This window comes from Schistocerca gregaria, chromosome 8, assembly GCF_023897955.1.
Source record: "Schistocerca gregaria isolate iqSchGreg1 chromosome 8, iqSchGreg1.2, whole genome shotgun sequence".
In the NCBI taxonomy this organism is placed as follows: Eukaryota; Metazoa; Arthropoda; class Insecta; order Orthoptera; family Acrididae; genus Schistocerca; species Schistocerca gregaria.
In genome coordinates this window covers 373,183,584-373,198,404 of record NC_064927.1, presented here as the reverse complement: position 1 = coordinate 373,198,404, position 14,821 = coordinate 373,183,584, and the positions used below count along the sequence as shown (strand labels likewise).

The 14,821-nt window shown below is 43.4% G+C and overlaps 1 protein-coding gene across 1 annotated transcript in view; it reads right to left on the bottom strand.

The window, feature by feature from the left end:
* The window catches only part of LOC126284499 (UDP-glycosyltransferase UGT5-like), a 59,196-nt gene extending 45,038 nt beyond the window's left edge, over positions 1 to 14,158 (bottom strand). Inside the window, exons 1-2 of the mRNA XM_049983471.1 lie at positions 14,112 to 14,158; positions 7,040 to 7,289 (exon numbers count right to left, since the gene is read on the bottom strand). Coding sequence (XP_049839428.1) covers positions 7,040 to 7,289 — 250 coding nt within the window. The 5' untranslated portion in view covers positions 14,112 to 14,158. The remainder of the gene's footprint in view (positions 1 to 7,039; positions 7,290 to 14,111) is intronic.
* Positions 14,159 to 14,821: the final 663 nt, after the last annotated feature.

Below are 14,821 nucleotides of genomic sequence, written 5' to 3'. Positions count from 1 at the left end.
GTTCAGCAGAGGCCAGATTAGTTTTCTAGGAATTTCAGTGGGAGAGGGCGGCCTTGCAGACAGCAGCTCGTCGCAGCTTAAGGTAAACACCGCGTGCACAGGAGTAAACTTTGTTGGTTCACCAGCTTGCGTCGACTGCAAACTCGAGCGACCTTGGGTAATCTTGCGCTCAAATTCGTCACTTGACTAACCATCCACCATAGACTTGATTGCCATCTTAAATGGTATCGAACTTTGAACCGGAATCGGACGATTTTCTTAGGAATGACCAACATCATAACGTATGTGTAGGTGCTATTTTGTAAAGAAACGTCCAATTAAACTTTCATATTATTGTGCTTAGGATTAATCTAAAGAAACTTCCAATTAAACTTTCAAAATATTGTACTTAAGATTAATGTTCTTTCAGACAGTTAATATTTAACACTGTTGTGTATAAACTTATTTCACCTTTTGATGTTGGCAAGATGGTTTATCCATTGCGCTGTTTTTATGTTGGCGAGTTGAAAACTGTGTGAAAAGTTGTAATTTGGTGAGAAATATTGTGACATTAAACTTGTCATTTCACCTCACACAGTTGTTCTCAATTTAAGAATAAGAAAAAAACCGCAGCCTTTACAAGTACACTCTAAGAGAACAAAGACGTCGCATCACGCAGGAATTATCCCAATGCAACGGAACTCGGTAGATGTCATGTACGTGTACAGACAAACAAATGATTATAATTTCAGAAGAAATGTATGATTTGTTGAAGAGAAAGGGTTTCACAAGTCGAGCAAGTCAGTGATGGTCCACCTCTGGGCCATACATAAGCAGTTATTCGGCTGGCATTGAAAGACAGAGATGTTGAATGTCTTCCTTTGGGCATCGTACCAAATTCTATTGAATTCGCGCGTTAGATCAGCAAAATCCCAAACTGGTTCCACGGCCCTGCCGATAATGCTCCAAACATCCTCAATTGGGGGAGGTCCAGCGACCTTGCTGGCGAAGGCAGAGCTTGGAAAGAAGGAAGACAAGGTGTAGAAACTTTAGGCATGTCCAGGCGGTTTTTATACACTCCTGGAAATGGAAAAAAGAACACATTGACACCGGTGTGTCAGACACACCATACGTGCTCCGGACACTGCGAGAGGGCTGTACAAGCAATGATCACACGCACGGCACAGCGGACACACCAGGAACCGCGGTCTTGGCCGTCGAATGGCGCTAGCTGCGCAGCATTTGTGCACCGCCGCCGTTAGTGTCAGCCAGTTTGCAGTGGCATACGGAGCTCCATCGCAGTCTTTAACACTGGTAGCATGCCGCGACAGCGTGGACGTGAACCGTATGTGCAGTTGACGGACTTTGAGCGAGAGCGTATAGTGGGCATGCGGGAGGCCGGGTGGACGTACCGCCGAATTGCTCAACACGTGGGGCGTGAGGTCTCCCCAGTACATCGATGTTGTCGCCAGTGGTCGGCGGAAGGTGCACGTGCCCGTCGACCTGGGACCGGACCGCAGCGACGCACGGATGCACGCCAAGACCGTAGGATCCTACACAGTGCCGTAGGGGACCGCACCGCCACTTCCCAGCAAATTAGCGACACTGTTGCTCCTGGGGTATCGGCGAGGACCATTCGCAACCGTCTCCATGAAGCTGGGCTACGGTCCCGCACACCGTTAGGCCGTCTTCCGCTCACGCCCCAATATCGTGCAACCCGCCTCCAGTGGTGTCGCGACAGGCGTGAATGGAGGGACGAATGGAGACGTGTCGTCTTCAGCGATGAGAGTCGCTTCTGCCTTGGTGCCAATGATGGTAGTATGCGTGTTTGGCGCCGTGCAGGTGAGCGCAACAATCAGGACTGCATACGACCGAGGCACACAGGGCCAACACCCGGCATCATGGTGTGGGGAGCGATCTCCTACACTGGCCGTACACCTCTGGTGATCGTCGAGGGGACACTGAATAGTGTACGGTACATCCAAACCGTCATCGAACCCATCGTTCTGCCATTCCTAGACCGGCAAGGGAACTTGCTGTTTCAACAGGACAATGCACGTCCGCATGTATCCCGTGCCACCCAACGTCCTCTAGAAGGTGTAAGTCAACTGCCCTGGCCAGCAAGATCTCCGGATCTGTCCCCCATTGAGCATGTTTGGGACTGGATGAAGCGTCGTCTCACGCGGTCTGCACGTCCAGCACGAACGCTGGTCCAACTGAGGCGCCAGGTGGAAATGGCATGGCAAGCCGTTCCACAGGACTACATCCAGCATCTCTACGATCGTCTCCATGGGAGAATAGCAGCCTGCATTGCTGCGAAAGGTGGATATACACTGTACTAGTGCCGACATTGTGCATGCTCTGTTGCCTGTGTCTATGTGCCTGTGGTTCTGTCAGTGTGATTATGTGATGTATCTGACCCCAGAAATGTGTCAATAAAGTTTCCCCTTCCTGGGACAATGAATTCACGGTGTTCTTATTTCAATTTCCAGGAGTGTATTTCTGAAATGTGATCCCGGGATGACTTGCCGTGAAGAGCAACAAAACGGGGTGTAGAATAACGTCGACGTACCGCTGTGCTGTCAGGGTGGCCCTGAGGTCAATCAAACGGATCCTTCTATGAAGACCACAGACCATCACTCCCGGTTGTCGGACCAGTATGATGGACGTCTCCAGACACGTTTTCGCTTGTCATCGGCGCTCAGTTCGAAGCGGAACTCATCACTGAAGATAATTCTTCTCCAGTCAATGAAATTCCAGGCCGGACTGTCTAGAGACGCTCCGACCAGCAGTGGGATACTAACCGGACTGCCGCCCTCCATACACTCCGACAACTAGGAATAATGGTTTGGAGCACCAATTATTTTCGAATCAAGGCCCTTTTGATGTCATCACCGACACCCTTACAGGACAGTGATACGTCGATGATCGATGATATTCTACGCACTGTTCGGCTCTCTCTTATGGTAACACATTCTGGGTTTACATTTTAGCAAGATAACGCCAGTTGACTGTCGGGAAAAGTTCTACTGCCTGTTTTCAAACTTGCCAAACCCTTCCTTGACCAGCAATGGCGGAGGATTTCTCCCCAAACTGAGATCGTTTGGAGCATTATGGCCGGAGCTTCCAACCAGCTCCGGATTTTGAAGATCTAACGGACTAGTTGGACAGGATTTGGCAAGATATCCTCTAGAGGACATCCGGTAACTCTATCAACCAGTGCTTGCATAAGGGTTAGAGATGGATGAACTCGTGTTCAACTTGCTTAATTTGTAAAGATCTTTCTCTTTAGTAAATCATCCCATTTTCTGATATCGTAACAATTTGTTCGTCTGTAAATGCACATTACATACAGCTTTCTATCCCATTCGGATAACTTCCTCGTGATGTGTCGTATTTTACCTCTTAGAGTGAATGATAAATCATGTGATGGTTATCCATTGAAATCAACATAAATGTCGAAATCGGCCCATCGCACAATTAATAAAGAATATTAAAGCGTACTACCGACGATGTTTACCTTTACAAAATTTTTGGAAATTGTGGAGGTGCAAAAAATAAAATTATATTTTGTTAGATAACTGCGAGAGCGTGTGTATACGAGCCACCACTGACTACAATATGAAATATTTCCCCTGTTAGAACATTTGTTTTTCAAATGTAATCTTTTCGATTAGCTTCTTATTTCACTGGACCGGAATTTCACCCATGGCCCATGATTGTGGAATGTGGTAGATGCATCGTGGTGCACATATTGCTGCTGCTCCAAGAGCGCATTTAACGCGCCAGTATGGTCCAAGGTGAACGGACTGCGCAGGGTCTGTGCCTTAAACATCACGCGACCTCAATCCTCCTCGGGATTTTTCTGTCCGGGTTATCTCAAACTGAAGTGTACAGCACTGCCGTTGATATGGTTCGAGACCGAGAGAAGCGTAGTCTTTTCGACATTTACGAGATGGTCCTTGGTGTTGGAAAGAATTCGAAACTAACTGCAATGTTGCGTCCGAATACGTGAACGACTCGTGGACCACCACATTTAACAGATATGGTGTGTACAGTGAATAATACAGTACGTAAGGTGCTGAAGCAATATTTCTTTTAAAGGCAGGCCATGGGTAAAGTCTAAGACTAGTTAGAATTAAAATACATGTGCCATAATTAGTTCAATATTTCATAGTGAATTTAGTGGCTCTTCCTAACCATATTTTCGGAGTTATCTCTCAAGCGCCTCCGCCTCTAGCTGTGTAGATGATGGTGGTAATTATGGATTTAAAGGGGCTAAAGTATAGGCTCATCAGTCCCTTCTTATGAGAGACACACATAAAAACGTGAAAAGCGGAAGAAAGGAGGACTCAAACTTTATAAGCTAATCAAAGAGTTTAAAATGGCGTGACAATAATTTTAACGCGATTGATAAAAGGAAACAGAGATAACCCGGGAAGCATTTTACACAAGAGGATCTAAAAGCACAACAAGGTGAGAGGGGAAGAAAGTAATCTGCAGACGCTTGGTGGGGACCCGCCACAGGGGGGGGGGGGGGGGGGGGGGAGGATCACGTCTCCACAACCACACCTGTCACTGGAAGTGGAAGAGTATTGCATGGGTTAGAGTAAAATCCGTTCTCCCTCAGGAAATACAACAATCTGGCAAAGGCTGTCACGTCAGCCTCAAGCATCTGAGGTAGTGAGGTAGGTAAGCTGAGAGCATGCCCTAGATCGGCCAGCGCTGCGTTTAAGGTACCACTAATGGCGATAGCAAGCAGCGTTACGCTCAAAACCGATCCCTGAGGGACTCCAGTTTCCTGTACATATTGGTTGCTGAGAGTCGAACCTATCTGGAGCCGAAAACATCGATGAGGTAGGAAATTCTGGATAAAAATGGGTAAACTGCCTCAGAAATCCCACTTATGCAGTGTAGATAGGATGTGATGTCGCCAGGTAGTATAATATGCCTTCTGTAGGTCAAATAACACATTAATGAATTGTTGGCGATGCGCAAACGCATTGTGCATTGCGGATTCCTAACGAACCGATGATCTGTGGTGGACGCTTTGGAATCGTGATGTATGCCCTCTAGCTTCAAGCCATCAACAAAGACGGCGGTTTACTATTCGTTCGATAGCTTACGCAGCCCATTCGTCAGAGAGACTGGCCGAGGGTTTCTTAAAACATGCGGGTCTTTTCCCAGTTTCAGGACAGGAATAGCAATATTTTTCCGACACTGAGAGAGAAATACTCCCTCCATCCAAATATGATTAAAAAATCTGAGGATATGTTTCACGCTGCTGACACGAAGGTGATCGAGCATTTGGTTGTGGATTTTGTTGGGACCAGGGGTCGTGTCTATGCAAAGTTCCATACAGTTGATACATTGAGAGGTTTGGTCACATCGGCTGACCTCATGGGATGCCTGTCCACGTGCTCTATAGATAGCCTCATTTGAACAGAGGGAGGACATGTGTCCGAAACTTTGGCACTTACATCTAATTGTAGGAGGGAAGTAAGGCCTGACATCACACCAATAAACCTTCACCTTAGCTTTCTCAGTTAAAATATTTCCGTCGAAGGCTAAGGTAAATGCTTCAGTGTCCACTCAATTAATTTTGGGTCCCTCTGGATGCGGCGAACTCTGTGTCACGCCAGATTAGCACACAACTATTCATCAGTTTGAAGCGTTAGGTCCCGATGGAAGATAACACCTTGAATTCTGTTGAGCTTGATATGATGAAAAACGGTGACTGGTATATCTCCTACACTGAAGCAAACCTGAATTGCCCGTGATTGGTTTGCGTGCGACGTCTTGATCAGCAAAGATCCATTTCTCACCTTCTCTATTGCCGCAACCTCCGTAAACATATGTTCAACATTTTTAATGAAAAACATTGGATTCGTTGAAGCGAAACATCCGCCGTCAGTGCGGGAACAAGCCAAGAACTCGACGAACTGTCCACTTCCATTTCTCCTTGCCTGGCTCTGGTCTTGAGGCATCGTCAGTAACGGAAATGCAGTTGGACTGTAAACCTCTGAATTAAAATCACTGTTCCTGACTGATGAGACGGCCGTGTTGGCACGGCCACCGTTTAATCCGTTTCATTGCGGATCATACGCCCCGATGCCACTCACTTCGATTCGAGTCTCTCTCCGCAGGAAAGGCAAAGGCCACGGGAAACAGTAGCCAGTAGCCGTTGCCCAGAGTCGCGGTACCCCATAGTGAACAGGCACGTACTGCTTGGCTGTGCACGGGGAGGTGACAGCTCAGATATCGGCAGTGCGATCCCTGCATTGTCAAGGGGCTACCGTCGAGAGGGTATATAACAACCCCACCACGACGGACTGACTTGTGTGCTGGATTTCGGGTGCAGTGGTAGATCTACTTGATTGGTACGTATAAAAGATAACAACGCACAGCTTAGAGATAATTCACCACAGCAAGGCGTCCTTCCCCAAACGGCCCACACTTCGGCTTAATTTGGAAAGTGGAGGTCGAACCCAAAAGAGGATTAGAATTTGAAAAAGCAAAAAATCTGAGGGAATATGCGTTTAAAAAAGTGAAAAGAGCAGAAACCTTCAAAATTCCGAGAAAAAGTTACAAGAACAATAACAAATACTATTAGACGCCCTTTACGACAGGAAAGGAAGGGTCGCAGTTCTATGACAACCCCCGACACCGCAAGGAGAGTCTGTGTAGATAGCGCTTCCGGATACTAAACCAGGTTTCTGATTACCTTCCACAAATCTCACGTTTTCAGATCTACATGAAGAAACTTTTTTTATTATTCCCTTATACTCCTGCATCCGTTCATAACAAATCAACTGAAATTTCCAACAACAGAATTACCAATTCGTTCCATGTGAAAACTAAGAGAATCAGATTTTCAGAATCTGTCACTGTGGAAACGGATATCAGTATGTCCTTCTGAGACACTACCTAATAAGCAACATGTAGAGGGAATGGGTAATTCCATCTGAAATACTGGCTATTCTTTATACATAACTCCATTGTAACAAGATACTGTTCTGCTCACGACCATATAACAAGAATAACCAGTGCGTTTACTTACAGAGCGTTGGCAGTACCGGCGGAATTCTGATAACGTCCCACTTTTCAGGTATATCTTGCTCCAACTCGGTTATCAGCAGTGTGATGTTGTGACCTCTTTGGGACAACCCAGTGAGGAGTGGTTTGAGAGAAAACCAGTGACTTCTTGCTGGCAGGGGGAAAAGAGCCAACACGTTCGCTGTGTCCACATGGCTAGCAAACAGGACGCACGCCGTGGGCACCACCAAAGCAAGTAGCCAGCTGCCTTTCATCTGCAAAAACATACGTACAATGCCACAACCTCAGAGATAAACATCTACTTAATGTAAATTGAACAACAGTATTTTGAATCTAACCTATCGTTAGCAGAAGATTAGCAAATCTAACACGGAATAGGATCAAATATTGAGAAGTCATAGGAATTGGGATTTGCCCCCAATAGAAAACAAAAGTGACAACTAGAACTTAGAGACAGCATGATAGAGACAGGAATGCATCCAACAAACGATTAAGGACGTTGGGCGGAAGTTCAACTTTGAGGTGAAGAGGTTGACACAGGAGAGGAATTCGTGGGAGGCCGCATCAAACGAGTCAGAAGACACATGTCTTAAAACTTTTTTGTATTCACAAAAGGAAATCACATTCTGGGGAAGTGGGCCAAATATCACAGTCTGGCTTTTATGGTGAGATTTTTCCTTAGTTACCCTTATCAGTTGTTGAATACAGGAAGTTTTGCATCTATGAGCCAGAAATGCTTTCATTCATCGTCGTTGTTTAGTTTTGGCTTGTGCTTCGTCTTTAAGATCTTCCTTGCGGCGGAGCAAATGGATGCAAAAACAACGATCACTCGCAAGGCAGTTCGCTAGTGTGCAGTAACATTCGCTTGTATTCGTGAAAATGCGTTCGCACTGGGCGCAACGAAAGAGAAAACGAGACAACTAGGATAGCGTGTCATCCCTAAAAATGCTGTGTTATTGTTTTTGGGCGCTATTAATCGCCTCTCTGGACACATACCTACTTATAGTCACGGTGCAAATCTGTAATATTCAGCTATGGTTAGTCTGCATGGCACGCATGTTGAATTTGACGAAGCAAGCAAAGTGATACAGGAAGGGGAGATCGTAGGTCGAGGAGTCTGATTTTGCTCCTAAGTGTGAAGCGCTTGGAGGTAATGCACTCAACAGAGCTCCGTTCTTTCTTAGCATTACTCCAAAAGGTTGCACATATCTCACTTTTCGATGGTTCCTCATTAAATTGGGGACCGTTTTAACAAAACTCAACAAACACTATTCACAAAGTCTGCAGGAGAGATACATTTTAGTTGTTCTCAATGTAGTTGATTTAAAAAAATTTCAAAAATATAATACTGGTCATCCATGTAGATATGAACTGATGAAGGAATAATTGAACTTCAGCAGTAATTTCCTTCACTGAGAAATGATTTACAAATTTAACATTTAGGGTCATTCCGTGCAATCTCACAAGGATTGGCAAGGTGACCAACTCGGAATTATTCATAATTGGTACATGGATATATACATCTCTTAATAGTAAAACTACTAAACGGACTAATTTGAAGGGTTAAGGGCGTGTATCTGATCATTAGTCAGACACCAGTTTCTCCATTTTCAGAGACCTACTACTCGGTAATGAGTTGACCTACAGACCTAAATTTTTTGTGCATCTAGTACGTAGGCCACTAAGTTGATACGATATAGAAACGGTAGGATACATCATTCAGAGTTTTTCTGGAAACGTGAAAAACACACTTTTCCATGCTGTGCTTTAAATTTATCATGATTTTTGAGAAATCATAACTTTGTGCAAGTAAGCGGTATTCACTTTAGTTTGTACATTGTAGTTCTTTAGTCGTACTACTAAGTATAAATAATAATGAAAAGCGTTTGCCAATGCAATTAGTTTTTATTACTTCCACTTAAAGGTGACTCCATCGCCAAAAAACATCAAATTTTACGAACTTCAGAGTTCTGGAGGGGTACGTAGACAGATGCAGCTCAACTTGATCTTTACAAATCTGGTAGCAATCTCAGGTCAGAGAAGAATATCCTAACTCTCTTTAATCACTGTCAAAGAATAATATAAAAATGCCACTTACATATACCATCCATAATGACCACCACAGAAAACTGGTTAATAAAAACCATGTATATTCCTTGAAAAGCAGGTCCTAAAAATGTTTGTGTTTGACTTGTAAATCATAACTGTAAAAACGTCACTTTTAAGTGAATGTAAGAAATAGTAACTGCAATGCCAAAGTTTTTTCATTATTATTTCTACTTAATAGCAGAACTAAAGAGTTACAGTGTACGAGCTGAGGCCTGTAGTATTTCCCTGTGCAAAGTCATGATTTTTTTGAAAAGATCACAAATTTAAAGCACAGCGTGGATTAAGTATATATTTCAACATTTTTCAATGAAAAATCTGAGCGATGTGTCCTAGTTTTTATAAATTATACCAACTTCGTAGCCTAAATACTAGATACATAAAAAACTGAGCTCTGTAGGCCAACTCATTGCTCAGTAGCAGGTTTCTGAAAGCACAGAAATTGGTGCCTGACTAATGACTGGGAATATACCCTTTAGCGTTGAAATCTAAAGTTACCAAAAATGGTTTGAGTTAGGACAGTGATATTTGGCATTATTATTATTAAGAGACTAGGTATCCATGTACCAGATATGAGTAAATGCTGAGATGGTCACCTTAGGATCCACCAAAACTCCTGAGGCTTTACACTGAATAACCACATAGGTAATGTAAAGGAAACAGTGCGTACACCTACTTATCCACACAAAAAGTATATACCCGTCTGTCTCCTCTCTGTAATGTAGGATATTCTCTAAATCTATTACCAGTGATGTAGGAAAAACATAAAAATCTCAAATATTAGCCAGGTAAAGGAGCGACCTGGCTTTAGAAGCATATATAGTACAACAGACCATTTGTAAGGAAAGAACAACGCTACAGAACAAGATAAATTACTACTTCGCATTCCATTCATAGGATTTGAGAAAACAAATCAAGGGAGTGGCCAGACATACATTTATGTGTGGTCATCAGTTTGAAAACTCTTATCCAACGTCATTATTCATGAAGAGATATGGTGCCTTTACGTTAATTTCATAAAAAGATATTAATTGTTGAACCCTAACAGAACACATCTCAAGTCAAGAACAGTGTACCTCCATAGATGGTAATAACTTAAATTTGACACAGTGTATTGTATATTTCGAACTGCTTCTCAGCGGTGGTTCGTTGCAGACACGCATTGGCTGTCTTTAGACTCTATTGTAAGATACAGCACGAAACACTTTGGGTCGACGTCCTTCAACACGCTGCTGATTTTGATGTTACTGAACTACCACCAGATACTTGTTACAGGTTTCCTGTTTCTCGGGGGCAACAAAATCTTTATTTTCAGTATTTCGTATAGCTATTGGTCGCACTGAAAAGTTTAAAATGCTGTCATAATCAACTCATTAATCTTACAATACAGGCGCAATACAATAAATAAAAAATTGGAGTTTTAAACTGTGTATGTGCCTCGAGGCAGTGTGACTCACGGCCTACAAATTACCAAGACTACATTTAGTCTGAGAAAAAACTTAGCGAGTTCAGCAAACTCTACACGTAATTTCAAACCTTTTCGAAACTTTTTTTCACTGACGCCCCCATAAGATAACGAAAGGAAAAGTATATTTCTTACCATTTTGGCTGTTCACGCAGTAAAACAAACGCATTAGGCATGACGTTTTAATTTATTATTTCTTTATAACCAACTCCATTCGCAGCACACTTTGCTGACAGTATCAACATACACCACCGCTTGTACCTGCAAAATTATATCACTGTTCGACACTATTTCAGGAGACACGACGTCATAAAGATTGAGATGACTGAAAAACAAGCTTTTCTTATATCTGAGCAGAAATACTGCCCAGACAATGCTCATACAGTGTTTTGTAGTGAGAGCTTTTAGCGAGTTCCAGTGAACTTTAAATATTATTTAAATCCTTATCTAGTCTTTTTCTCCCTACAGCTACATAAAGTAATAAAAGGAAAACAGTGTAGCACTTACCAAGCATTTGTTTTTGCGGTTTCAACCGTAAAGGTTTTACATGCTTAACGTCAAATATCTAACACATTCACTAGTTTGTAAAGTCACCAGTCGTCTGTAGCTGTCTTAAACACGAGAGTTCGATTCTGTAAAGGATCGGGGATGAGAAGGTTACTGAAACTTCCTGGCAGATTAAAACTGTGTGCCGGACCGAGACTCGAACTCGGGACCTTTGCCTTTCGCGGGCATGTGCTCTACCAACTGAGCTACCCAAGCACGACTCACGCCCCGCCCTCACAGCTTTACTTCTGCCAGTATCTCGTCTCCTACCTTCCAAACTTAACAGAAGCTCTTCCGCGAATCTTGCATAACTAGCACTCGTGTTACTGGTTATAATTGAATCTATACAGGATTTTGTTTGCAAAGACGTCATCACATTTATTCCTCTGATCTTGTACTCTCAAATGTTAGCCTTTCTCAGTGATAAGTCCGTTAACAAATCGCTTATAACGATAACAAAATACCATTCCGCGAGAAAATCCACTTCAGATTTTGCTTTTAAATCTGAACTAGTTGGTTTTTACACATATGGAATTGGCAATTTGCCTGAGTACTGTCAGACTCTTTTAAATAATGTAAGAGAATACGAGATGCTAGCTAAAATATCAGAGAATTTCGTTGTACGAATCAGAAAGCCGTACTTTCGTCCTAAAGTTTTCCGTCACCTTCAAAGTAGTCACCTTGGGAATGTACGCAGCGTTATCAGCGTTTTCATTATTTTTGGAAGCACTCCTGGAAGTCCGCTGGAAGAAGGGTGTTCAGGACCCGTTGTGGTTCAAGTCTTCAGTCAAGTGAAAACGCCACCCTTTCAACGCAATTTTAAGTTCAGGAGCACCGGGCTAGGTCTGGCGAACAGGCAGGTTGGGGAACAGTTGCCAAGTGGTTTTTGTCCAGGAATTTCTTCACAACGAGCAAGGTGAGCGCTGTTGTCATGGCGCATCAACCAGGCTTTCTTTTTCCACAATTCTGGCCGTTTGCGCCGGTCATTTTCCCTCGATCGCCTCAAAACTTCTCAGTAGAATTACCCATTGACAGTCTGACGAGGTGGAACTAACTCGTTAAGCACTATTCCCCGAAACACATTGATGAGCATTGACTTCATGTTGCTACAAACGTGTGGAGCTTTTTTTCAGCCTTAGTGAACATAGCATACTCCATCGCTATGCTTGCTGCTTCATTTCAGGGTCATAACTGTAGACTCAAGATTAATCACCCGTTATGACTCTGGATAAAAATTTTGAACACTCTCAAACTCTTTGTTACAACTCAGTACACTTCTGAATCCTGAAGTTGCGTTGGTGAATGCTGAGAAGGCTTGGGAAAAAGTTCGCTGCAACTCGTTTCGTGTTCAGTTAATTGACTAGAATCCGTTGAAATGTATGGTGCGACAGCCCAAACCTGTTACAAACATCGTGAATTGTGCGTTCTTGTCAAATGCCTCTGCCAACATGCGATGGGTTTCAACTGTAGTATTCTTCTACTTGAAACAGAATTTGATGCAAATTCGTTGCTCCTTCACGTTACCCGTTTCACAGTCTGCAGAACGACTGAAACACGTCCTCACATGCACCACTGCAACTACAGAGCGAGCTGGCGCAGTGGTTAGCACAATGAACCCGTATTCTGGAGGACAACGGTTCCAACCACGTCCAGATATCCTCATTTAGGTTTTCCATGATTTCTCTAAATTGCTTCAGGTAAATTCCGCGATGGCTGCTTGGGAAGGGCACGACCAACTTCCTTTCCCATCTTTCCCTAACTCGATGGGACCGAAGTCCTCACTGTTTGGTCCCCTCCCCCAATCAACCAATCACCCAACCAACAACCAACCAACCAACCACGACAACTCACAACTGCATGCACCATGGGGACAACGATATATAGAGGTCGTGCAACTAAACTGCGATGTCACACTAGTCAGCTTGTGCGCCACACTTCGCTCGTCTCCGCACAGCGTCTCACGAAATCAATATTTAATTGAAAAGGTAGCCACTAAAGGTCTCAATTTTGTCGTGTGCCATCAAGAACTTGCATAAATTTAAACAAGCAGCCAGGAATAATTATTAAAGTCGTCTGAAATACACTACGTGATAAAAATTATCTGTACATCTGGCTGAAAATTACTTAAAAGTTCATAGCGCACTCCATCGGTAATGCTGGGATTCAAACTGGTGTTGAGCCACCATTAGCCTTGATGACAGCTTCCACTCTCGCAAGCATACGTTCAAACAGGTGCAAGATGTAATTTCGATTGTAATGGTAACACAGTGAGGGATATGCAGCCACACGAGTCAATGGTGCACTTAACAGGGAAGTACCGGGTAGCTATAATTAAAATGCAGCTACTCACAGATGTCCAGTGTCAGTTGTAATTATCGTACGGAAGCGGAACTTGGTGGATATGCTACTAATGCGTTAATATGGAACCGATTTACGCTGGAAGTTCCAATTTTGACCGCCAGATGTAAATCTGGTGACGTACAGCATCTCGTCCGCGTCTCCAGTAGTCATATTCAACGAACTGTGTAAGTGGACATTACAAATAAAATCAACCTTATACCTTTCTCACTTGTTTGGTCTTTTCTGCACACGTGCCGTTCCTAATCCATTACTTAGGGAAAGATTTCTATATGTCATTCTTGCACTGACAGAGCCAGATTTACACCTGGTGGCCAAAATTAGAACTGATTTTTTTCAGCGTCAGAACATCTACCGAGTTTCACTGCCATACGATAATTACAGCCCACAGTGGACCTCAGTGAATAGCTGCACTTTAACTATAACTACCCGGTATTTAACTGTATTCCAGGAGATACAAACCGACAGTAATGATGACGTAGGTAGCTGACACTCGAAAATGTGCTGAATCTACGTTGTTGGGTGTAACGAAATGTCGAGGGAGGCCTATATCCGATAGGGTGTGCAGTATGACTGATAATATATAGCAACGGAAGCTCACCTTGTAGGAGAATGATACCGCGCCCCACAGAGGGTTCAGTAGGAAGACTATTGCTTCGGCATGGTCGGCCTGAGTATTTATATCAGCAGCCGGGAATTGGCGTGGGCTACAGTGCTATCTCATCATGAAAAGACTACTTATCTGGCAACGTTCTGCAGATCGTTATATTTCGCTGTCTCATCATGAAAGTAACGCTACTTATCTGGCAGCACGAGATGACGTGCCTCGTTGTTCTTCCAGCGTATTTCCAAGATATCTACAGCTGTCAGTAGCGCTTGGTCAGAATTCGGAAATTGCTATCTTATGAATCAAGTCAAACACAGCTAAGCGATATGCATGGTGCCCTTAAAGTCCCACCTTCATTTCAAAAACTTTGTATTTGAAAGCTAAAAGAGCCAGAAAATCGTGTTTTGTTATAAAAATATTGCAGCTCTCAGAGATTTTTCCTTACTCAGTTGTATATTTGACTCGGAGTGCATCAAAATGATGACAATCCAGGAGTAGTCGCGATGTTTCATCTGGTATACAGAATACAAATCTGTGACAACACTACTGAGCAACTGTAGCCGGCAGGACGATTCGACAAAAGCAAGAATAATGAGGTGTTTCAAAAACTTCAAATAGACAGTCAGTGTTAAAGATCTTCTTGGAAGTGGGTGTCCCCCTATGTCATCAGTCACCTGATGGAGCGCAAGCTGTTTTTCAACGTT